Source organism: Anabas testudineus, unplaced genomic scaffold, assembly GCF_900324465.2.
Source record: "Anabas testudineus unplaced genomic scaffold, fAnaTes1.2 Contig156arrow_ctg1, whole genome shotgun sequence".
Lineage (NCBI taxonomy): Eukaryota > Metazoa > Chordata > Actinopteri > Anabantiformes > Anabantidae > Anabas > Anabas testudineus.
The window spans coordinates 11,991-35,848 of NW_022872796.1; the positions used below are offsets into that span (position 1 = coordinate 11,991).

At 40.0% G+C, this 23,858-nt stretch overlaps 1 protein-coding gene and 1 long non-coding RNA gene across 2 annotated transcripts; both read left to right on the forward strand.

Moving 5' to 3' along the window:
- The first annotated feature begins 6,729 nt into the window (after window positions 1–6,729).
- LOC113151869 (ribonuclease inhibitor-like) lies at window positions 6,730–17,027 on the forward strand. Its single transcript, XM_033325899.1, has 5 exons — window positions 6,730–6,866; window positions 7,141–7,314; window positions 9,766–9,939; window positions 15,016–15,045; window positions 17,024–17,027. Exons 1-5 carry the CDS (start codon window positions 6,811–6,813, stop codon window positions 17,025–17,027), a joined length of 438 nt encoding a protein of 145 aa, XP_033181790.1. The 5' UTR covers window positions 6,730–6,810.
- A 94-nt stretch (window positions 17,028–17,121) lies between these two features.
- On the forward strand, window positions 17,122–22,311 carry LOC113151868. The gene is made up of 3 exons (XR_003297857.2): window positions 17,122–19,168; window positions 20,780–21,111; window positions 21,470–22,311. It is a non-coding gene; the product is annotated as an uncharacterized LOC113151868 (long non-coding RNA).
- Window positions 22,312–23,858: the final 1,547 nt, after the last annotated feature.

Sequence of the window (23,858 nt, forward strand, 5' to 3'; positions counted from 1 at the left end):
GTCCAATCAGGAAACAGTCCAGTACATCAAGAGGAAGATCAAAGAGACTCCCTCAGCAGAGAAAAGCATGAACCTGTTCCACTGTCTGAATGAACTGAATGATCGTTCCTTAGTGGAGGAGATCCAACAGTACCTGGACTCAGGAAATCTCTCCACAGATAAACTCTCTCCTGCTCAGTGGTCAGCTCTGCTCTTCATGTTGGTGTCATCAGAAAAAGATCTGGACGTGTTTGATCCATTTAAACACTCTTCAAACTTTTCAGAGGAGGATCTTCTGTTTGTGCTGGGAGTCGTCAAAGTCTCCAAGAAAGTTATGTAAGTATAAAGATAGTGGAATTTATTCATCATTAAATCCACAGCTATTGTATTTCAACAACAGAACTTATTACTGTTTTTCTTGTACTACCACATACAGTGTCTTTAAAGTATTCTCCTATTAATTGACATTATAAATAATTTATGGTCATCAAAAAATAACCAAGTAAATTCTGAAAAATACCCTGTTAATGTAAAAGTGATTGCAGGTTTCTACACAGTAAGGTAAAATTTGTGTTTTCATTAATATTCACCCATTTCAGATCAGCATTTAGTAGATGCACTTTTGGCTGCAATCACAGCTTGGAGTCTGTGTGGATAGATCTCAGTTAGGCCTACACATCTGGACAATGGAATTTTCTGCCATTCTTTTTTGCAAAACTACTCAACTCTGTCTGGTTGCGTGGGGGTCGTGTGTGAACAGCCCTGAACAGTGCATCCACAAATCCTCTATTGGATTGAGGTCTGGGCTTTGACTCGGCCACTTCAGAACATTTATCTTGTTGTCTGTAAACCATTTCTGTATAGCTTTCGCTGTATGCTTTGGGTCCAAGCTCAAGCTGTAGTTGTCTTGTCGACTGAATCAGATTGTAATCCAGGGTTGTCCTATATTTTGCCGCATTTGTCTTACCCTCTACCTTAACAAGCCTTCGAAGGCCGGCAGCTAAGAGCATCCCCACAGAATGATGCTGCCACCACCATGTTTCACAGTGGGGATGGTGTGTTTGTGGTGATGTGCAGTGTTTGGTGTGCGCCAAACATAGCCTCCTGTCTGATGAACAAAAAGCACCATTTTGGTCTAATCAGACCAAAGGACCCTCTTCCACTGGACCATGGAGTCTTTCTCATTCCTATTGGCGAACTCCAGTTGTGAGTCAATTCAATTCAATTCAATTCAATTCAATTCAATTCAATTCAATTCAATTCAATTCAATTCAATTCAATTCAATTTTATTTGTATAGCGCCAATTTACAACAGAGGTACAGTGTAAGGTTTAAGACCTTACAGAAAATATTTATAAAAAAAATTATAGAGAAAACCCAACGATCCCATTTGAGCAAGCTTTAGGCAACAGTGGAGAGGAAAAACTCCTTTTAGAGAAAGAAACCTCCAGCAGAACCAGGTTCATAGTGGGCGGCCACCTACCTCGACCGGTTGGGGTGAGTGGAAAGAGAAGAGAGAAACAGCAGGCAATAAAGACAACAACAAGCAGCAAGAACTTTGGGCAGATGAACTGGATTCTGGAGATGTACAGCTCCAGGCCGAGGATACCTGCAGAAAAGTACAGAGAGAGAGAGACAGAGAGGAGGAAACACAACTACAGGAGAGAGAAGACACAAAGTTAATGACCTGAAATGGTAGAATTTGAATGGATAGAGGAGAAAGGAGAGAGGAGAGGAGCTCAGTTTATCAGAAGAGGTCCCCCAGCAGAATAACCTATATCAGCATAACTAAGAGATGGTTCAGAATCACCTGATCCATCTCTAACTATAAGCTTTATAAAAAAGAAAAGTTAAGTCTAGTCTTAAATGTGGAGAGGGTGTCTGCCTCCCGAACCTGAACTGGGAGCTGGTTCCACAGGAGAGGGGCTTGGTAGCTAAAGGCTCTGCCTCCCATTCTACATTTGGAAACTCTAGGAACCACAAGTAAACCTGTAGCCTGAGAACATAGAGTTCTGTTTGGAAGATATGGAACCATGAGGTCTTTAAGATAAGATGGAGCCTGATTATTAAGGGATTTATAAGTGAGGAGAATCATTTTAAATTCAATTCTGGATTTTACAGGGAGCCAATGGAGAGAAGCTAACGTAGGAGAAATATGATCTCTCTTGCTAATTCCATTCAGAACTCTGGCTGCAGCATTTTGGATTAACTGGAGGCTTTTTAAGGAGTTATTGGGACAAACTATTAATAATGAATTACAATAGTTCAGTCTGGAAGTAACAAATGCATGGACTAGTTTTTCAGCATCACTTTGGGACAGGATGCTCCTAATTTTAACAATGTTTCTCAGGTGAAAAAAGGCAGTTTTAGAGATGTATGAAGTGAAGGAGATATCCTGATCAAAGATAACTCTTAGATTTCTTACAGTATTACTTGAGGCCAGAACTAATTCATTGATGGTGAGAATGTGTTTAGACATAGTGTCTCTGAGATTTTCAGGCCCAAACAGTATAACCTCTGTTTTGTCTGGATTTATGAGAAGGAAATTAGAGGACATCCAGGCCTTTATGTCTTTTAAGCATGCTTGAAGTTTGACTAGTTGATTAGTTTCTCCTGGTTTCATAGATAAATATAGCTGGGTATCATCTGCATAACAATGGAAATTTATAGAGTGTTTCCTAATAATACTGCCTAAAGGGGACATATATAAAGTGAAAAGAATCGGTCCAAGCACAGATCCCTGTGGAACTCCATAGCTAACTTTGCCGTGCATGGAAGACTCATCATTAACATGTACCAACTGAAATCTATCTGATAGATACGATTTAAACCACTCTAGTGCTGTTCCTTTGATTCCAGTGACATGTTCCAGTCTGTGTAATAAAATGTTGTGATCTATAGTGTCGAATGCAGCACTAAGATCTAACAAGACGAGTATAGAGAGAAGACCATTGTCTGATGCTAGTAGAAGATCATTAGAGACCTTTACCAGTGCAGATACTATGATGAACTCTAAATCCTGACTGGAAATCTTCATACAAGTTATTGCTGCGCAGGTGGTCATACAATTGCTTAGAATCTACCTTTTCAAGGATTTTAGAGATAAAGGGCAGATTGGATATTGGTCTATAATTCGCGTCTATAATAAGACCCCTGAGTCCAGAGTAGGCTTTTTGAGTAGGGGCTTGACTACAGCAACCTTAAAAGCCTGTGGTACGTAGCCTATTTGTAAAGATAGATTGATCTGATCTTATATGGACGTGCTGATCAAAGGTGAGACATCCTTGAAGAGTTTAGTCGGGATGGGATCTAAGAGACATGTTGATGGTTTAGAGGAATTAATTACTGAAATTAATTCAGAATGATCTACGGGGAGGAAGCAGTCTAAGTACGAGCGTGGATCTAGAGTTGTTGTACAATCCATGCTATATGCAGGGAGGATCTGATCAATTTTTTCTCTAATAGTTATGATTTTATTTGTAAAGAAATTCATAAAATCTTTGCTACTGAGAGTTGAGGGAATACTAGGCTCAACAGAGCTATGACTCTTTGTCAGCCTGGCTACAGTGCTGAAAAGAAATCTGGGGTTGTTCTTATTTGCCTCTATTAATGAGGAGTAATATGAAGTTCTAGCTTTACGGAGGGCTTTTTTATATAATATTAAACTATCTTTCCAGGAAATATTCATCTAAATTGGTGGAACGCCACCTCCTTTCCAGCTTACTTGAGTTCTGCTTTAAGCTACAGATTTGTGAATTGTACCATGGAGTTAACTTCCTCTTATTCACTAGCTTCTTTTTCAGAGGAGCAACAGTATCAAGTATTGTTCCAAGTGAAGCACCAGTACTATTAACAAGATAGTCCACTTGTGCTGGAGTAACATTCAAATAACTGCCTTCCTCTGTGTTGGTACATGGCTCTGAAATAAAAGATGGAATCAGTTCCTTAAATTTGTCAACAGCATTTTCACATAAACATCTACTGTAGTGAATCTTATCTGTAGGTTTAGTAAAGTTTGGTTCTGTAAATTCATTGTGGTTAAAACAGTGAGTGGGTTTATTTACATTTTGGGTAAAACGAATGGAGTCTAATAGTGTGCAGTGTTGAGGCAGTTATCATCAACATCTACATGGATATTAAAGTCACCCACTATAATGACTTTATCTGCACTAAGAACTAAATCAGATAGAAACTGTGAGAATTCAGTTAAAAACTCAGAGTAAGGGACAGGAGGACGGTACACAATAACAAACAAGACTGGTTTTTGATTTTTCCAGTTAGGATCAGAGAGGCTAAGAGTGAGGCTCTCAAATGAATTCAAACTATGTTTAGGTCTGAGGTTGATTAACAAACTTGAGTGGAAGATTGCTGCTACTCCTCCACCCCGACCTGTGCTTCTAGGAACATGATAATTAACATGACTTGAGGGGGTCGACTCATTCAGAGAGACATATTCATCCTGCTGCAGCCAGGTTTCAGTAAGACAGAATAAGTCTATTCGATGGTCAGTTATCAAATCATTTACTAACAGGGATTTAGACGAGAGAGATCTGATATTTAAAAGTCCGCATTAGATTTTTGTCTTGTTATTTTGTTCTGAGAGAGGAGTCGTCTTTATTTTTATTAGGTTTTTATGAATCACTCCTCTTGTGTTAGTTTTAGATATAAATAATTTAGGTACTCGGGGAGCAGACACTGTCTCTATGGGGTTATGGTAGTTTTTGGGGGGTGACGGCTGTAAGGAAGCTTCAGAGAGGTGTGTAAGACTGTGTCTCTGCGTCCTGAGCTCCACTCAGGGTTTAGGTTGTCTAATAAACTCTGTCATATTCCTAGATAGCTGAGACGAACCATCTAAAGTGGGATAGATGCCGTCTCTTCTAATCAGCCCAGATTTTCTCCAAAACATTTTCCAATTGTCTATGTAGCCCACGGTGTTAGCGGGACACCACTTAGACAGCCAGCAGTTAAATGACGTCATGCAGCTAAACATGTCGTCACTGGTCAGATTGGGAAGGGGCCCGGAGAAAAGTCGCCCACTATGGCCCCAGGAATACACTTGACTATGGCCGCTGGAGTCTCTAACTTCACGTTTCTGACTAGAGCTGCCAATAACCAGAGTGGGTTTCTCAGCAGGTAAGTCGTTGAGTGGGGAAAATCAATTTGAAACGTGAACCTGGTCGTGGTGAACCTTGGGCGAGTGTCTAGGGTTATGCTTCCTATGAACCGTCACCCAGCCGGCCTGACTTCCTGACTGATCGGGAACTGCGAGGGGAAGGCTAACGGGAGCTAGGCTATCTGTCAGTCAGCCTCGCCTCCAATGCTGCAAATAAACTACATTTATTACAAATTCCCTTCTCACTAAAGGAGGCCAAGGAGAAACTAACATATGACAAACCGAGCAAGAGAGAGCAGGAGGAGAAGAGGGAGAAGCAGCCATGGCTAACAGAGTTTAGCTAGCAGACCTCACAACACAAGAAAACAAGAGTATTAAGTATTATGAATGATCCTTAAGCAACACAGGTGTATGTTATAACTCTTACGCCAGTAGTGCTTTTCACTAACACTATGAATTTAGCTTAAAGTTTGTTAAATTTAGCAAAACAGAGCAACTGAATAGCGTGTGAGCGTCGACAACAGGAAGAGATACAATACGCCTACCGTAGGAGGAGCAGTCAATCAACCACAAGTACAGTGTGCAGGAAACAACAAATTCAACATGAGTTTTCTTCAACAGTGGCTTTCTTCTTGCCACTCGCACATAAAACTTTGACTAGTGAAGAACCCGAGCAACAGTTGTTATATGTACAGTCTCTCTCTCTCTCTCTCTCTCTCAGTTCCTAAAGCTTGTAACTCCCTCAGTAGTCATCGGTGTGTTAGTGGTCTCTCTTACTAGACTCTTTCTTGCTTGGTCACTCAGTTTGTGTAAACGGCCTATTCTAGGCAGATTTCGACGTGCCATGATCCAATATATTCAGTGAAATCGGGGGTTCAAGAGATTTTTTTTTTTTTTTTTTTTTTTTTTATATGAATCCCCTGACTTATGCTTTTCAGTGACCTGTTTTCTGTGTTGCAGCAAGTGTTCTTTTGGTTTAATGGTAGTCAGGAATATTGATTAACCAATTTTTATTGACTACAATTGATTTATAGCACCAAAAGGATGAAACATCCAAGGGAATGAATACTTTTTATAGGCACTGTATTGTATCATACATAAGACAAATGTCATCTTATGCAACATAATTTTTCAGACTGAGTGGCTGTAACCTCTCGGGGAGAAGCTGTGAAGCTCTGTCCTCAGTTCTCAGCTCCAAGTCCTCTAGTCTGAGAGAACTGAACCTGAACAACAACAGCAACCTCAATGATTTAGGAGTGAAGCTTCTGTCTGCTGGACTGAAGAATCCACACTGTAAACTGGAAACTCTCAGGTCAGGTCAAGTTTCTGTTTTAAATAACTGAAGATATTTAAAAAGTCCACAACTGCTGACATGAGAGAGACACAACCATGTTAAAGTTTTGGGTTAAAGTTAACCCAATGTCATACATTTTTGCAGAAGTTGCAGAAATTTCTCATCAGTATTTTTACAATATACTAAATAACTGTGCTTTCCCATATGATTTTATTTCACTGTGTTGTATCTTTTTAGTTCAGTAAACATTTAAGGTAATTACAGTTTTAAACAAATACTGTCATGTTATACATCACTGTTTTTCAGTCTGAGTAGCTGTAACCTCTCAGAAAGAAGCTGTGAAGCTCTGTCCTCAGTTCTCAGCTCCCAGTCCTCTAGTCTGAGGGAACTGGACCTGAGTAACAACAACCTGCAAGATTCAGGAATGTATCAATTGTCTGCTGGACTGGAGAATTCACACTGTAAACTGGAATCTCTCAGGTCAGGTCAAGTTTCTGATTTAAATAACAGGAGATATTTAAAATGTCCTAAACTGCTGACATGAGAGAGACCCAAGCACAATAAACCTTCTAATGTCACAAGTTTTAAGCTGCAGAAGTTTCACATCAGTATTTTACAATATACTGTATAAAATAAATGTACTTTACCGTCTGTATTAATTTCATTGTATTGTTTCTTTTTTAAGTTCAGACAAAATTTAAGGTCTATACTGTTTAACATAAATGTTGTCATGTTATTCATCACTGTTTTTCAGACTGAGTGGCTGTAACCTCTTAGAGAGAAGCTGTGAAGCTCTGTCCTCAGTTCTCAGCTCCCAGTCCTCTAGTCTGAGAGAACTGGACCTGAGTAACAACAACCTGCAGGATTCAGGAGTGAAGCTTCTGTCTGCTGGACTGGAGAATCCACACTGTAAACTGGAAACTCTCAGGTTGGGATTCATTAACTCATTTTTATGCAGCAGTATTTTCTAGAATCAGTGAAGATCTTTTCTTGTTAATGTTTTTTGTTGAAAGGCAGAGTGGCAAAAAAAGTTGTCTGTGTTTATAATTTTTTATAATTTTCTGATTTTGTAGCTTGATCTTTTTCAAAGTCACAAAAATAAACAACCAACAATTCTTTTATAGAATATTTCTAACTTCATGAAATAAGACATTGATGATCGTCATTCATTTTAATCTTCTGTTGTTGCGAAGGGGCCCCACTATGGAGCCAGGCCTGGGGTACTCAGGGAAGGCCCACCTTCTTGTAGGCCAACCACCTGCAGGAAAGAGCACAAGGGGCCGGTGCATTGCAGATTTTATTTTGATGGAGCTTGAACCTCTACATGTTGTAGCTGAGAAGAAGATGCTGTCTAAACTCCTATCAATCCTGGACAGTCCCTCCCATCCACTACACAGTGTGTTGGCTGGATGGAGGTTCAGCCAAAGACTTATTAACATTAAATGGTGGGGGAAATTATATTAAAAACAGGCTATAATATTGACCCAGTTACGTTAATCTATTTGCATATTTTACATATTCTGTATCTATATTGACTTTTTCTGTATTGATCTCATTGTGTATTTATGTTGTGTTGGATCTTTCCTAGTTCTTGTTCCCTTTCTTTCTGTCTGTGTTGAGAACAACTGTAATGAGGCAAAACAATTTCCCTCTGGGATAACTAAAAGGTTTTTGAATCTTGAATCTTGAATTTTTCCCTGATGAACATAAGAATCGCTTCCATGCACCTTCGGATAGGGGATAGATCTCTCTCGCTGGACGGTGTTCTGACTGGGGACTTGGTCATTATGCTGGGGAATTTCAAGGCTCATGTGGTCACCAATTGAGACTTGGAGGGGCATGATTGGGAAGAACGGAATCTCTGATCTGAACCCAGGGTGGGTTTTGTTATTGGACCTCTGTGCGAGTCACAGTTTGCCCATAACAAACAACATGTTCAAGCATAAAGGCGTCCATCAGTGCATATTGCACCAGGACAGACTAGGTAGGAGGTCGTTGATCAATTTTGCGATCGTGTCATCGTGGACCATACAGCTATGTACCACGATGGCAGTTAGCTGTTCTGACACTCAGGTGAAGAGAGGAGCTGAGCTGTCAACTGATCACCACCTGGTGGTCAGCAGGAAATGTTGACAGAGTAGAAAGTTGGACAGACTTAGCACACCCAAATATATTATGAGGGTCTGTTGGGAATGTCTGGCAAAACGTTTCAACACCCACCTTTTCCTTGCCTTGTTCCTCACTTGTAAGTCACTTTGGATAAAAGCGTCTGATAAATGACTAAATGTAAATGTCTTTGTCTGTCTTTATTCGTTCTCCAGGGGAGAGTTGCACACATCACATGTGGTGCATGACAACTCTGAACCTCTGTGTCCACACTTTCTTTTCTCTGTGTGCCAAACACGTGAACAAACTCTCAACAAGTCAGATTTCCTAATTGCGACCTGCTTGTGCATTGTTGCAGGAAGAGGAAGGTCAACTTGTATATCAATCGGATAATGGGATGCTGTCCTTGAATGACCTGTTAGTTCCCCCACACTTATCTTATCACACACAGTTTCATAAAACAGAGAAGGATGTCTTCACTTTAAGGTTCAGCTGAGTCAATGCATAACATTAAAGGTCACAGTATAAACTCTCTTCTACACCATGGAGGAGGTCAGCCTATTAAAAATGTATGTTTCCTGCTTTATGTTGCCTCAATTTATATATTCTGTTTTAAAATACTAGATACAGACACTGTTTGATTTAATTATGTGGGTTGCTGTTTTAACATTATTATTTTCAGAACTATACATGTGATAATCCTAATTACTGGATTATCACATGTATAATACTAATTACCTAAATCGTAATTTATACTACAACTGTTAACAATTTCTCTGAAACACTGCTTAATAATTATTTCTGGATTGCTTACACATTATGCTATTGCTGCAAGAGTTTTGTCCATGTTTAATAAGTAACTGTGTGATCAAAACATCCAGTCTTTTAAACATTACTGTGAGCCACACTTATCCCAGATATCTAAATCTGGCTTGACTTAGCTGCACCTTCTTCTTCTGGCAAACGTGCAACGGAAAAAGCCAGAATGAGCTTATCAGAATAATTCAAGCTAGGATGTTTCAATTGTCCTGGATTTCTTAATTCCGTTTTTGTGCAATGCCCCTGTTGAATCTTGGTGTTTTATCTACTGCGAAGATCAGGCTACATTTCATTAAAAATTGACTCAAAATAGGAAAACAAAAATAATTCACTTACTTTTTCTTTTCACTGTATGTGACCACATTCTGTTCAAATACAAATAGAATATTATGATGTTGGTCTGTGCAAAAACACAAGCACCAACTCTCCTGTGTGTTGTTTTGTGTGTCTGCAGACTGTCAGGCTGTCTGATCACAGAGGAAGGCTGTGCTTCTCTGGCCTCAGCTCTGAGCTCCAACCCCTCCCATCTGAGAGACCTGGGCCTGAGCTACAACCATCCAGGAGACTCGGGAGTAAAGCTGTTGTCTGCTGGACTGGAGGATCCACACTGGAGACTGGAAACTCTCAGGTACAGAGAGGCCTGCTGCAGCCACAGACAATGTCTGATGGAGGAGGAAGTAGAGATGTTAATGATTAATGACTGTTTGTTCAGATTAGTAAAACAAACGCACCTCTTTGCAGTGAAAGGAAGAAAAATGTGTCAGCATCAGTTTGTGTCTCTCTGTTGAGTCATGTTGATGAACACTGCAGCAGAAAGTAGTTTTGTACTGGAAACATTTCCTCTCAGCTGATGACAAATCTTCACTGCAGCACTTTACAATCAGCAAAGAAAAGAGGGGAGCTGCTGTAATTCTGACTTCAGTGTCTCATTCTGACTTTGTGAACAAATCTCCTCATGATGAAATCAGGTGTTACATTAGATTCTGTGAACTGAGCAGAAAATTCATCCACCTTATAGGTAGAGTTTTTATCCACAGCATGACAATAAATGAATATCAGAGGATTGAATCAGGTCACAGCATAATGTCTCTGTCTCCTCAAATAGTGATGATTGAAACATCTTCACCTTCCTGATCTTGTCATGATGAGATCTTGTGTCATATATAGGAGACAGTAAATCAGAACTAGAACATGTTCATTTCATCATTACAATCTGTCAAAGAGGAAAAACTCCTTGTTGTTCCCAGTTGAAGAATTAGTTTGTGATTGAATGTTTTTCTCCTCAAACTCCTGTTTTCACTTTCTGTCTCTGGCTGCTCCAACAAATCTGACACCAAATCAGATGAAGCCACAAAGTCTGTGTGTAATGATCAATATCCAGTAGCTGTAGGTGAACTAGACTTCCTCTGAACACAGGACAACGTCTGAAGCTCAGCTGAGATCAGTCCACAGACATTAGAGAGAGGAAAACACACACACAGAGTCCATGTATGTGGAGTTGAGCCTCTTGGACTTTGCTCTCCAGTTTCCTGCTTCCTGTGGTGTCACATTAGTTTGTCTGGTGACAGAGTGAGACTGAAAGCAGGTGTCTGACACCAAAACTGCTGTGAACTAGAGAACTGAAATTTTTCCTCCATGTCACCTCCCTGCTCTGTAGAATTCCAAGATAAAGACTCCAATTCCTTAGTTGTTTGCTGAATGTCCATCCCTACATACAAGCCTCCATTGTCCGGGTCATCGTTCACGTTGGCTCATGTGACACCACTCGCCAGCACTCTGAACTGACTAAGAAGGACTTTAATGCCCTTTTTAGCTTCTTAAAGTCCTGTGGCAAGTCTGTCTTTATTTCTGGCCCCATTCCCTCTCTAGGCAGAGGTATAGGACGTTTCAGCAGAATCCTTAGTCTTCATACCTGGCTCCAGTCTGCCTGCATGTCTCAGCATCTTGGATTTATTGACAACTTTAACCTCTTCTGGGATCGACCCTCATTTTTCAGGAATGATGGTTTGCATCCCAGCCGTCATGGCAGCCGCATGCTTGCTGCTAATATACAGCACGCCATTCAGTGTACTCCTCATGACTGACGGTCCCTCCTTTTACCACCTGGAGATCCTCATCTCCTACCTTCACCTCAGGGATCTGCTCCCCTCACTTCCCCTCTCTGTTCTGTGATCCCCACTAACCTAAGTTCTCTCTCCTCTAGCTGTATGGTCCACTCTGTACCACCTCAGGACAACACACCTGTCACAGGTTATCATCAAGGGGGGAGCAGGTGTTACTCCTCATCAGTGAGGCATTTCACCAGCTCCCTCAAAGGTCCAATCAGTGTCAATATAATTCCAGTTATCATCAATGGCAGACAGCAAACAGGTCACAGAGCAGCACAAAGAAACTATTCTAATCTTGTTAGGCCTCTGACCAACCCCAGTACTAATATTAGTTCTCCTACTACAAGACTTGGTCTTCTAAATGTTAGATCCCTCTCTAACAAAACATCTCTCTTAAACGACTTTATCCTCTCTCAGAATCTAGACTTCTTTTTCTTAAATGAAACCTGGCTGAAGATAGGTGAATCTATCCAGTTGCAGGAGCTCTGTCCCCCTAATTTCATTTTTTTCACCTCCCCTAGATTAAGTGGTCGGGGTGGTGGTGTTGCTGTGGTCTTTAAAAATCAATTCAAATGCTCAATGCTATCACTTAAACAGGTTCACAGCTTTGAAGCTCTGTCATTTCTTATCCACTGCTCTGTTCCTGTATGTTGAACTGTCATCTACCGCCCACCAAAAGCTAATGGTAACTTTTTGTCAGAATTTTCCCAGTTTGTTGCTGACATTGTTGTGAGGTATGATAAGGTCATTATCGCTGGAGACTTTAACCTTCATATTGACAATAATACTAATACTCTAGCTAATGATTTTATCAGTCTTACTGAATCTTTCAACCTGGTTCAACATGTCAAAGGTCCGACCCATAACCAGGGCCACACCCTTGACTTGATATTCACTTTAGGTTTGTCTCTAAATTCTATTGAGTTAAAGGACTCCATCTCTGATCATAAATGTGTCCTATTTGATACTTGTCTTCATCCAATCACTGTACCTCAGAAATCCACAGTTAAACGCCATCTATTTAACAGCCAGTCAGCAGCAAAGTTCACTAGCACCTTCTCTGTGTTGAAGCAGGGTATTTCTTGCACATCACATGTTGATGATGTCGTCCGCCTTTTCAACAATAATTGTGCCTCTGCGCTAGAGGCTGCTGCTCCCTTAAAAACTTCAAATGTGTCCTGTAAAGACACCGACAAACAGCCTTGGATAGATGTCAGCATTCGTAGTTGTAAAGCTGAGTGTAGGAAAGCTGAGCGGAGATGGAAGAAAACCGGACTTCAAGTGCATTATGAAGCTATGAAAGAAGCATTACTCCACTACAATACGATGGTAAAGAATGCCAGATCTAAATACTTCTCAGACCTGATCACTGCTCACTGCCATAATCCTAAGTTTTTATTTCAGACTGTTGACAAGTTAGTAAACCCAACCCCTCCTAGCATCCCAGCTGAAAGTGATGCAGATTGTGAGAAGTTCCTGACCTATTTTAATGATAAAATAGAATCAATCAGAGCTTCTGTCATCCCCAACTCCTCACCAGTCATAGTTTCACACCCTTTTAGAGAATGCACTTTAAGCCAGTTTCCTCCCATGTCCGTATTTGAGCTACTACAAACTGTCTCTAAAATGAAACCATCTTCCAGCCCAGTTGATGTCATCCCAACTAAGTTCTTAATCTCGATCATTGATACGCTTGCTCCCTCTCTCCTGAATATTTTCAATACTTCTCTGTCCACTGGGATTGTGCCAGATTATTTTAAAATTGCATCTGTGCAACCTCTTTTGAAAAAACCTGGTCTAGATCCCTCATCCCCCGAAAACTACAGACCAATCTCCAAACTACCCTTCATATCAAAGATTTTAGAAAAGTACGTGTCTAAACACTTATTTCTAGCCGCAGACAACTATAACATCTTTGACGAATTGCAATCTGGTTTTCGCAAACACCACAGCACAGAGACCGCCCTACTGAAGGTAAACAATGACATTCTGTTGGCTTCTGATGCTGGTTTGTGCTCTATTCTTGTCCTCCTTGATCTTAGTGCTGCTTTTGATACAGTAGACCACCAAATTTTGTTAGACCGGCTAAAGCACTGGGCTGGAATAGAAGGCACTGCACTGGACTGGTTCTCCTCATACCTGTCCAACAGATCGTTTTTTTGTTACAGTTAATAACTACAAGTCGTCTTTTTCTCCTGTAAAGTACGGAGTCCCACAAGGTTCAGTGCTGGGGCCAATCTTGTTCTCTTTGTATATGCTCCCTTTGGGACATATTATTCGCAAACATGGTGTTTCTTTTCATTGCTATGCTGATGACACTCAGCTGTACTGTCCCTTTAAGATATCAGACCAAGGGGGACTGAGTTCCTTACATGAGTGTATAAATGAGATAAAAAACTGGATGGCTCAAAATTTCCTGCAGCTGAATTCTAACAAAACAGAAATAATTGTCATCAGTCCACAGCGTGTAGCCAGACACATTCTGCCCTGCACAGATTCTCTCTTAGCTAATTCTAAGCCCACTGCAAAAAGTCTTGGTGTTTGGTTTGATAGTAAACTTAACTTCGAGCATCATGTCAAAAAGCTTGTCCAGGCATGTTTTTATCATCTTAGAAATATCTCCAAAATACGTTCAATTCTTTCTTTTCATGACACTGAGGTAATCTTACACGCATTTATTTCCTCACGTTTTGACTATTGCAACAGTCTGTTCACCTGTCTCAGCCAGAAATCTATTAATCGGCTCCAGATTGTTCAGAATTCAGCTGCAAGACTCTTAACTAGAAAAAGAAAATACGATCACATCACTCCTGTATTAGCTTCCTTACACTGGCTGCTAGTATGTTTTAGGATTGATTTTAAGATTTTATTAATAACTTTTAAAGCTCTACATGGCCTTTCCCCCAGCTATTTATCCCAGCTTTTAAAGCCTTATGAGCCTGCACGTAGCCTGAGATCCTCTGGTAGAAATCTTCTGTATGTCCCTGATGTCAGAATGACGACTAGAGGTGACAGAGCCTTTTCAGTTAGAGCCCCTAAACTCTGGAACAGCTTACCCGAGCATATAAGATCAGCTGACTCAGTAACATCTTTTAAAACTCTCCTTAAAACATACCTCTACCGGCGAGCCTTTTGCGATCTTCTGTAAGCTAAAACAAATCTGTCCTTGGGAAGACTCTCCATTAGATTACAATGTCTTTACGTTGGAACTGGTCTTTCCAAGGACCGATGTGGTAGTTGTTTGTATTATTGTTTTGTTTGTATAGCTGTTTCCTGCTCCCCAACCGGTCGAGGCAGATGGCCGTTTAACTTGAGCCTGGTTCTGCTGGAGGTTTCTTCCCCTAGGGGGAGTTTTTCCTCTCCACTGTTTGCCTAGTGCTTGCTCAAGTTGATCTTGTTGGGCTACATGTGTTTCTTGTCTGTCTTGTGAAGCACTTTGTAACATATGTTTAGAAAAGTGCTCTATAAATAAATTTATTAATATTAATTATTAATTAGAACAGAACCAGAACACACTGTGTATATGAGAGCCATGTAATGTCCATGTGTGCATGCTGAAAGAGAATGTGCTGCTCTGACCCCCCTCCTCCTTTCAGGGTGGAGCCTGGTGGAGTCCGATGGTTGAGACCAGGTCTGAGGAAGTGTAAGTGTGTTTTTAATGAGACTGATGAAAACAAAGCAGCAACATTCAACCATCTTCAAACTGTCACATCACTCATTCAAATCCCTGATGTCATGAGTCCTCATCAAACTGATGATAGATTAATAACTGCAGCTGGATTGTGTCTTGTTCTCTCCATCAGATTTCTGTCAACTCACCATCGACACAAACACAGTGAATAGAAAACTACGACTGTCTGACAACAACAGGAAGGTGACATGTGTGGAGGAGGATCAGTCATATCCTGATCATCCAGACAGATTTGACGACTGTCCTCAGCTGCTGTGTAGTAATGGTCTGACTGGTCGCTGTTACTGGGAGGTCGAGTGGAGTGTAGGTGTTGATATATCAGTGAGTTACAGAGGAATCAGAAGGAAAGGAGCCAATGAAAACGGTTGGTTTGGACTGAATGATCAGTCCTGGGTTGTGAGCTGCTCTGATCGTGGTTACTATGTTCTTCACAATAATATATCAACGTCCATCTCCTCCTCTGTCTCTCACAGAGTATCAGTGTATGTGGACTGTCCTGCTGGGACTCTGTCCTTCTACAGAGTCTCCTCTGACAAACTGATCCACCTCCACACCTTCAACACCACATTCACTGAACCTCTTTATCCTGGGTTTGGACTTTGGCTTTCTGACTCCTCAGTGTCTCTGTGTTCCGTGTAGTACTGAGAGTGTCGTCCTGTCAGAGAAACGTCGTCTCTGTTGAACAGATCAGTTCAGTCTCTACATGTCTGTCTCTTTCACTCACACACACGTTTTCAGATTCATGGATTCAATCAGTTTCTTCTTGAACAAGTTCTAAATGATTTCTTGTAAACTTGTTCCTCTTCCAGTCCTTTAAAGATGAAGCTCCGATTATTCCAGGATCCAGATGTTGAGGACTTGTTCTGAAGTCTTGTTCTGTCTTTTGTCTCTTTCTCTTTGCGATCCACTGACATTATTAGACATCAGTGCTGCTGTTCATAGTGACGTCAGCACAAATGACCCAACAAGACCAAAGATTCAAGTCAAACACATCCATGAATTCCATGAAGGAAAGTTTCCTGACTTTTGTTCTCCAATCATCTTTATTTGGAGTTAAATGAGTCCAACTAAAGTCAGATCTCCTGAAATGGTGACGATTTGAAGTGACTTGAAATTTTAGTGATACTGACCAGGAGTGGACTCACTGTTGTTGTGGACTGTATCTGTAAGTGCTGCTGGTTCATCTACAGCATCCACACACATCTGGAAACACATCTGTGTGTCTGACTTGATCAAACAATGACTCCTGCAGCTGTTGGACCAGAAGTTTAAGTTGGACCTTTCAGAATAAAAGCATGTGTTTTTATCCTGCAGCAGGACATCAGTGTGTTCCTTCAGGCTGCTGTATTGAACCAACACACTGAGCTCAAATTGAGCTTTATTCACTTCAACTTTGTTCTTGGTCTCTGTTATGGAGAAGTTTCAGTTGAACATTTGGAGCAAAATCCAAAGTGTCCAAGTGGAAGAAGAGTTTTTGTGTTGGTTTTAAAGAAGCTCTGAGAGTGAAACATCAGAAACATGAATGTGTGGTTGTTAGTAAGTAAAGTTCTAGATATCTACCTAACAGAACCTGTCCCATGGACTAACTGTAGTTTGATGATCTGACTTTAGTTTGGATTGTGCTCATGTGTTTTTATATTTCTATGAGATGAAACAGTATCACATCTGACAACACTGAAACTAGGAGCTGAATGTTTGAAAATTGATCTGAAAACTGCAAAATAATATTTAAACATTTGAAAAGAGTTACGACTAACGACTTCCTGTATTGATATACGATAAAGATCTGATCAAACCGTCTTTGTGAATCTGTTTATTCTATTTAGCTCATCATGGATATTAATGCAGAAAGATGTTCCCAAAAGTCTCCTGCATCCTGCAAACCGATTCTACCTTGTTGTGTTTCTTCACAGCTGAGCTCAGCCTCCTCCGAGCCATCATCAAGACCAGTGTAAAGAAAAGACACAAAGGTTTTTACTTACAGATCAGACGTTGAAGACGTTGAAAAGAACAGTGATAAAATATTTAATGTTAATAACATCAAGCATCAGCTCATCTGAATCTACAGAATCATTTCATTTTGACAAGAAGAGCTAATTCAGTTTAATCTCCATCCTCTAAGACAAACACTAATAGAACTCAACTACTCATGTGGAGGAAGTGAGCAGTGTTCACAGGGTTCAAACACTTCATAGTATCAGCTACACACACTTTGGGGATTTGTTCTCTCACCTGCTGAACTGTGTGGTTGTTGTCACAGTAGTGAATGTTGGACTCAGGTGCTCGTAGCTATGAAGAGAAATGAGGAAGTGGATCTCAGTCTGAAATCAGTTCCTCTGTCATCAAGACCTCAAACACACACGTTACAACTACAGCCACTAAAAAACTAAAACTACTACACAATTCTACATTTGTAATGTCAATATTCTTTTTATCATAAAATGCATTTAATGTAAGATTTAGAGTGAATCTAAAAATGCTAAAGATGTCACCAGTAGTAGTGTGTTGGTGTCCTGTGGACTGTTCAGCACCCTCTTGTGGGTCAACAGAAACCTCTATATAGGACCGTGTTGACGTTTTGAGACCAGATGTCTGCAGTACAACCAACACATTGTTATTATGTGTAACACGTGTTCACTGCTGATTTTACAGTTAAATGCACGTTTCATGTAGTTTTAGGTTGAGGATCTTTGAATGATTTGGACTCGTTCAAATGTTCAGTGATTCAGTGTAATATAGTAGTAGTGTTGTGCAGACGTTTGGAAAAATCAAACAGGTAAATGTGCAGTTGGAACATATTTATTTACTTACTACAGCCTCAGGTTTTTAATAGACTCTGTTATTTGTCTGGTCTGATGAGGGAACTATGACGCCCCCTACGGGTCACGGTGGGGTATTATTTTTCCATAGGTGCTCGGCCACTCTGCATATAGTGCGTAACCATCATGAACTAACTCTACCGAGTGGTTCATATAGTTTTTATTCCCACTGAGCAAATCCAATAATAACAAGTGAAGCACAAATCCAGCTCCAGTCCAGTGGACAGCAGCATCCCAGCTGTGATCCAGCTACTGTCAGTCAGTGTCACAGTCTAATAACAGTGTTGAGAGCTGATCAGCTCCGTTAATGAACTGTCTCCATCTCTCTGAGTTCCAGTGATACTTGCTGCTCACAGCTGAGGGTGAACCCACTCTCTGTGGACACAGCCAGCGGGGATCTACTGCATGATACAGGCTCTACTCTCACAATAGATCATTATGGAGCAGAGAGAACGCAAAAGTAGCTCCGAAGACAATTCACCGTCCTGAACTTTAGGAGACTCCGTGTGGAACAGACATGGAGACATCTGCTGGGTAAATCTATGTACTGCAGATTTCTATGGATTCAATCTGAGACCAGGAGAGAAGCATTTGTCAGACTACACAAAGCTTTATTTAGTTAGATCAACTGGTTAGAAGACACATTTAGATTCTGTTTTTCATCAAATAGAATAGAAGTCGTAGTAAAACCAGGAGTCGTCTCATCAGTTTACAGGTCTGTTCACCGTCCACATCTTAAGGAAATCCGGAGTCTTTTTTTATTCATGACAAAAGTTTTGGCCGGTTGTCAGATCCTGAGACATCAGAGAACTACTGAGTGGTTCATCCTTTAAGAAACCGGATTTTCTGATGCAACAAAAACGGAATTCTGCTCCGTTTATTCATGTATTTATTTATTATTTTATCTATACACTAATGAAAACTGTAGTATACGGTAGGTATTTTTAGTTTGGTTTATTATCATGATTTTATTTATTGTAGTGTATGAGGTCCACCTACAGTGTCTGCAGCCAACAGCTGATCTCTGACGTCAGAGGGGCGAGACCAGACCCGGTCTCCCTTCAGACCAAATCCTCTTCAGAGTTGTGGATGTTTCTCTTCTTCTTCCATCTGTGCTGTTAAACAGTTTGTTCTGTTTGATAATGTGAACAGAATAATTCAGTAGTTTCTACTTGACCATGTTTCCAGCTGTTCTCTGCTGCTCTGTGCTGCTGACTGTGTTGTTTCTTCAGTCTAACGGTGAGTTGAAACTTATGTTTTAACATAAACACAGTGTTTTCATGCAGTAAGTTGTTTTTAGTTTTAGTTTATTTAGGTGAACTCTGACTGTTCAGCTCCACAAACAGAGTTCACTTTAACTGTGTCAGTTTCTGTTTTACTTGATGCTGTGAACGTTTTGTTCTGCAGCTCAGAGCAGGTTGTTACTTCTTTACTGTTCTAGTAGAAACAGATCATTGATCTGTTTAGTGATCAGTACAGACTCTTTCCACTGTTTAACATCCTCTAATATTCTGTTTGTTTAACATCTTGTTTAACATCCTCTAATATTCTGTTTGTTTAAGATCCTGTTGCAGCTGTGTTCACATCAGACTGCTCTGATGTTCAGCTGAGTTTAGCTGAAACAAACAACTGAATGTATGAAACACTTTTACTTAACATGTTTCAGAAAATCAACTGACTATTAAGCAGAGTGAAAAACACTGTATTATAAGATAAATGTTATTAATTCAGAGAAATCCACCAAACACTGGTCACATTTTTAGGACAGACACCAGGGAAACAGCAGCGTCCGTCCTACAACACTTATATAACTGAACCTGCTCCACTTCTTTTTATTTTCACAACACCCAGAGACCACAGCTGGATATTAACTGAAGCTGAGTGTGGATGGTGGAAACTGTGTCTTCAGAATAAATTTAACATTGTGGTTTGTTGATGTGGATGATGAGCTATGATAAGGTTTTTCTTTTGCTCTTTGGATGAGGAGTGAATTAAATAGGAAAGAGTCCAGGTACCAGAATCTACATAGTTAAGTTGAACAGTCCGTCTCTGTGGTGTCTTTAACAGGTCTGATGTTAACTCCTACATGTGTAGGACCTGGAAGTTCTAGTGACCTGTTTGACTTTTGTCCTGACACAGTGTCGACGGCACAAAACAGCATTTTACACAGGATGGGTAAAAAGGAAAATGTGCAGGTGTCTTATTGTGACTTTTATATATATGAACTTTACCATGAGGACCTACAAAGACAACATGAGAATTATCACAGTTATTAACAACTACTACTAACAACTTCCTTTGACTGCACTTTGTTCTGCATCAGTTCATCTTTTCTTGAATGAATCACAATTAAACAAATACTAAACTGACTCATTTATCATTAGTAACAAGAATCTCTGAAAAATTAAGTCTAATTACGCAGCTACAGTGGAAATTCTTGAATGTCTTCATCGACTTTGTCATGGACATTTTGAGATGTTCATTTTATTTTAGCTGGTATAATATAATAGTTGAATAAATAAACTGATCAAACAATTTGTTTTGGGTCAGTAGGTAAAAATAAATCGATTTGATTTTAAGTTCCAGTGAACAAACCATCATCAGACTGAAGCCAAAACAAACACTGAGTGTTGTAGTCAACTACTTCCTACGTTGTTAAAAGCAGGAACTCAAAAGATCCAGGAAATACCATAGAAAACAATTGGCGGATGACAGAACAATTATTTTACTGCTGAAGGAAAAAAATCCTTTAGAAAAGCTGATGAAACAACACTTTCCTAATTCTCTGGCCATTAGAACTGTTCTCATTCCCAATTAGATTAATCTTTTCTGTTCTTGATTCTTTTTCAGGTCAGCAGATCATCACAGCTCGTCTTGGACTGAATGTCATTCTGCCTTGTCGAACTTCCAGCAGCTCCACAATCAGAGCTGCAGAGTCGAGCAGACCTGACCTGGAGGGAGAATACGTGTTCCTCTACAGGAGGATCTGTCTTTTAAGGACTGTGTGGAGCTGGTGAACAGTCAGATAAAGGATGGTAACCTGTCTTTAATCCTGAAGAACGTGATCAGAAGTGATGCTGGAACGTACGAGTGCAGAGTTCATCAGGACACGACACGAAAGAAGAGAGTTGTTATTCAGTCTGGACCCATCGGTATCGTCCACCTGACAGTTACAGAACCAGGTGAGTGTGTTCAGTTCACTGTGAATCATACTTAACAGATTTAATAGCACTAATTTCAGACAGCTTAATAATAATTTCACAGAAGTTCTCATTTCTTTTCCATAAACGTTTAGTCTTTACACCTGGACTACTGACTGATAAGAACTAATAAGAAGGAAGTCCAGTTGTCATGACTCAACTTCCAGATAACTTCACCTGGATGACTGAGAATCTTCACCAACATATCTACCTTGTCATGTTTAAGAGGTTGCAGTATTTGTACAGGAGCTATAAGCTGACATCAGTTTGTAAAAAGAGAAAATAGATTCTGTTGTGATCCTCAGTCATCAGCCACCTGACACCTGTTCGTACTCTGCAGGTAACACACCTGGAAACACAGGGAATGGACAACACGGGAATGGACTGTTGCTGTGTCTGCAAGTTGTGACTTATTTTTATTTGTTGGCACACTGAAGAAATGCAGCAAATGGTGTAAATGTGTGTACCGCTCTGGTCTTACAACAGCGGACTGTTGTGCTGACTTACAGTGTGTGTGGCTTGTGTTTAGTGCTCATGTTTTTCCACTGCATAGCACAGTAGAGTAACAAAACATGATTCTAGACAAGACAACAGGGGAGCGCTGCATACCACCCTCACACTCTTCCCTGCATCTCCTGGTGATGAAGGAGGTTTTCAGTGTGAAGACAATACCAGCATATAGGGATTTCAGGAGAAGACTGATATGTTTTGTCTCAGTTTATTACTGGAGTGATCCAGTAAACATCCATTTGTTTGTTGTTTTAGACCAGTTTACGGATGCTGGATTAATTTTAGCACTGAAGCTCAAGGATGGACTGATACTGACAGTGACCTCAACCGAGGCCTTGTTCAAAGCAACACAGCACATTTTTGAGAGTGTTCACACTTCAAGGACCTGATGTTGCTGGGTTCAGAGTCTTGACTATGAATATGTCATCATAGTTGGGAAGGAGCCACAGACATTTCAGCACCAGACACAAGATACTTTTGAGAAGCAAGTACAGATTTCGCCCACAACAAACATAAATTCTTCTTGTGCTGCTACCCTGTTGGGTGGAGAGGCATGAAGCTCATAAAAACTCTGGAAATGAAGCTACAGGGAAATTCAACTCCCACCACGTTCAGGACAAATATGTTAGACTCTGTGCTTTGCATCATTGTCCCACTGAAAGTTGAATCATTTCCCAGTCTCAGTTTTCTGTTTGGAGGTTTCAAACTTGTTTACTTTACTTCTGAGCCAATCACATCTCTGCTCTTTCTCTGCACTTATAGTGATTTTTAGTTGGATTGATTTGGCTGATATTGAGGGCATCTGGTGGACAGATGCTGAATGTTAGGGACTGAAGGAAGGAGGGTGTGAAAGCTGCTTGTTCTACATCTCAGTCTCTTCAAGTTATGCTGTTATTTAACCTTAAATTATTTGTGGCTGCATCAGTAAAGTGAGTCAAGAAACTGAGATACAGTACTGTAGCTTGAGTTTGATCGACCTCATAAATATAGATATTTGTAAGTTACTTTTTTTCTCTGCTCAGCAGCTGATTTCGAGAAAAACTGGAACATAATAATGATAATAATAATAATAATAATAATAATAATAATAATTAATAACATGGATAAAATAGTGTCAATCACAAAATTAGAAATATTTTCTGCTTGTTATTTAGTAATAGCCTTTCTTGACTTGTTTACAGCCTTACTGTAGCTACACTGGTCTAAAGAAATACTGATCACACATCATACAGATGTCTTTGGAGTTTTTATTTTCTCGTTCTCTCTCTCTTTATCAGTCTCAACATTAAATTAAATCCTGAACAATTTCATGTACTTAAGCAATCTTGAATTTACAATAGAAATGTAGTAAAAGGACGACAATAACACAACAAATCAACATCTTAATGAAACACATCTCTGAGACATTTACACCAGACAGAGTAGTTGGGCCTTTTATCCTGGGGGGTGGATGTTTGGTGTGCTGTCTCCATGTTTGTGGTAATGACTGTTGTTTGTATCATGCTAAATATTAAGTTTTGAAATCCAACCATACTTGTTTGAGCTGAAATCAGCTCTGAGCTGGTGAGCCTCACTGTGGACTGTCGACCATAGTCTGTTAAAGATTTAATTCAAGATTCAAAGATTCAAAAACCTTTATTAATCCCAGAGGGAAATTATTTTGCCTCATTACCATTGTTCTCAAAACAGAAAAGCAAACACAACCTGGAAAGATCCAACACACCAACATAAATACACAATAACATTAATACAGAAAAACTATATATATATATATAGAAAATGTAAAATGGATAAATGAAATTGGGTCAAAATATATAGATTCACAGCAAATAAATGAACATTTCACTTTCACTGAAGGTCAAAGATGGATGGATACTGTCTGTAACCTCCTCTGTAAGGGTGGAGGAATTGTACAGATTGATGGTCACAGGTAGAAAGGATCTCCTGTGGTTCTCTGTGGAACATTTATTGTTAATAAGTCTTTGGCTGAATGTGCTCCTCTGTCTAACCAACACACTGTGCAATGGGTGGGAGGGATTGATGATGGTCGTATGTCACAGTGTTGGTATGCAGAAAAAAACTTAGAAGAGGAAACTTAAACCCGGGCTGTTTTCATAGGCGAGCATTTTAAAATATGTTCACATTAAGAGTTACAGCTGTAGCTTTGTTCACCATGGACACCAAACTTCACAACAGTACATGAATGAGACTAAAACTGT

Excerpts from the sequence above, each read along its gene's own strand:
- LOC113151869 (XM_033325899.1), top strand. The coding sequence starts at position 6,811 with ATGTATCAATTGTCTGCTGGACTGGAGAATTCACACTGTAAACTGGAA. Across the intron at positions 6,867-7,140 it reads TGTAAACTGGAATCTCTCAG|ACTGAGTGGCTGTAACCTCT; the intron begins GTCAGGTCAAGT and ends ACTGTTTTTCAG. Across the intron at positions 7,315-9,765 it reads TGTAAACTGGAAACTCTCAG|ACTGTCAGGCTGTCTGATCA; the intron begins GTTGGGATTCAT and ends GTGTGTCTGCAG.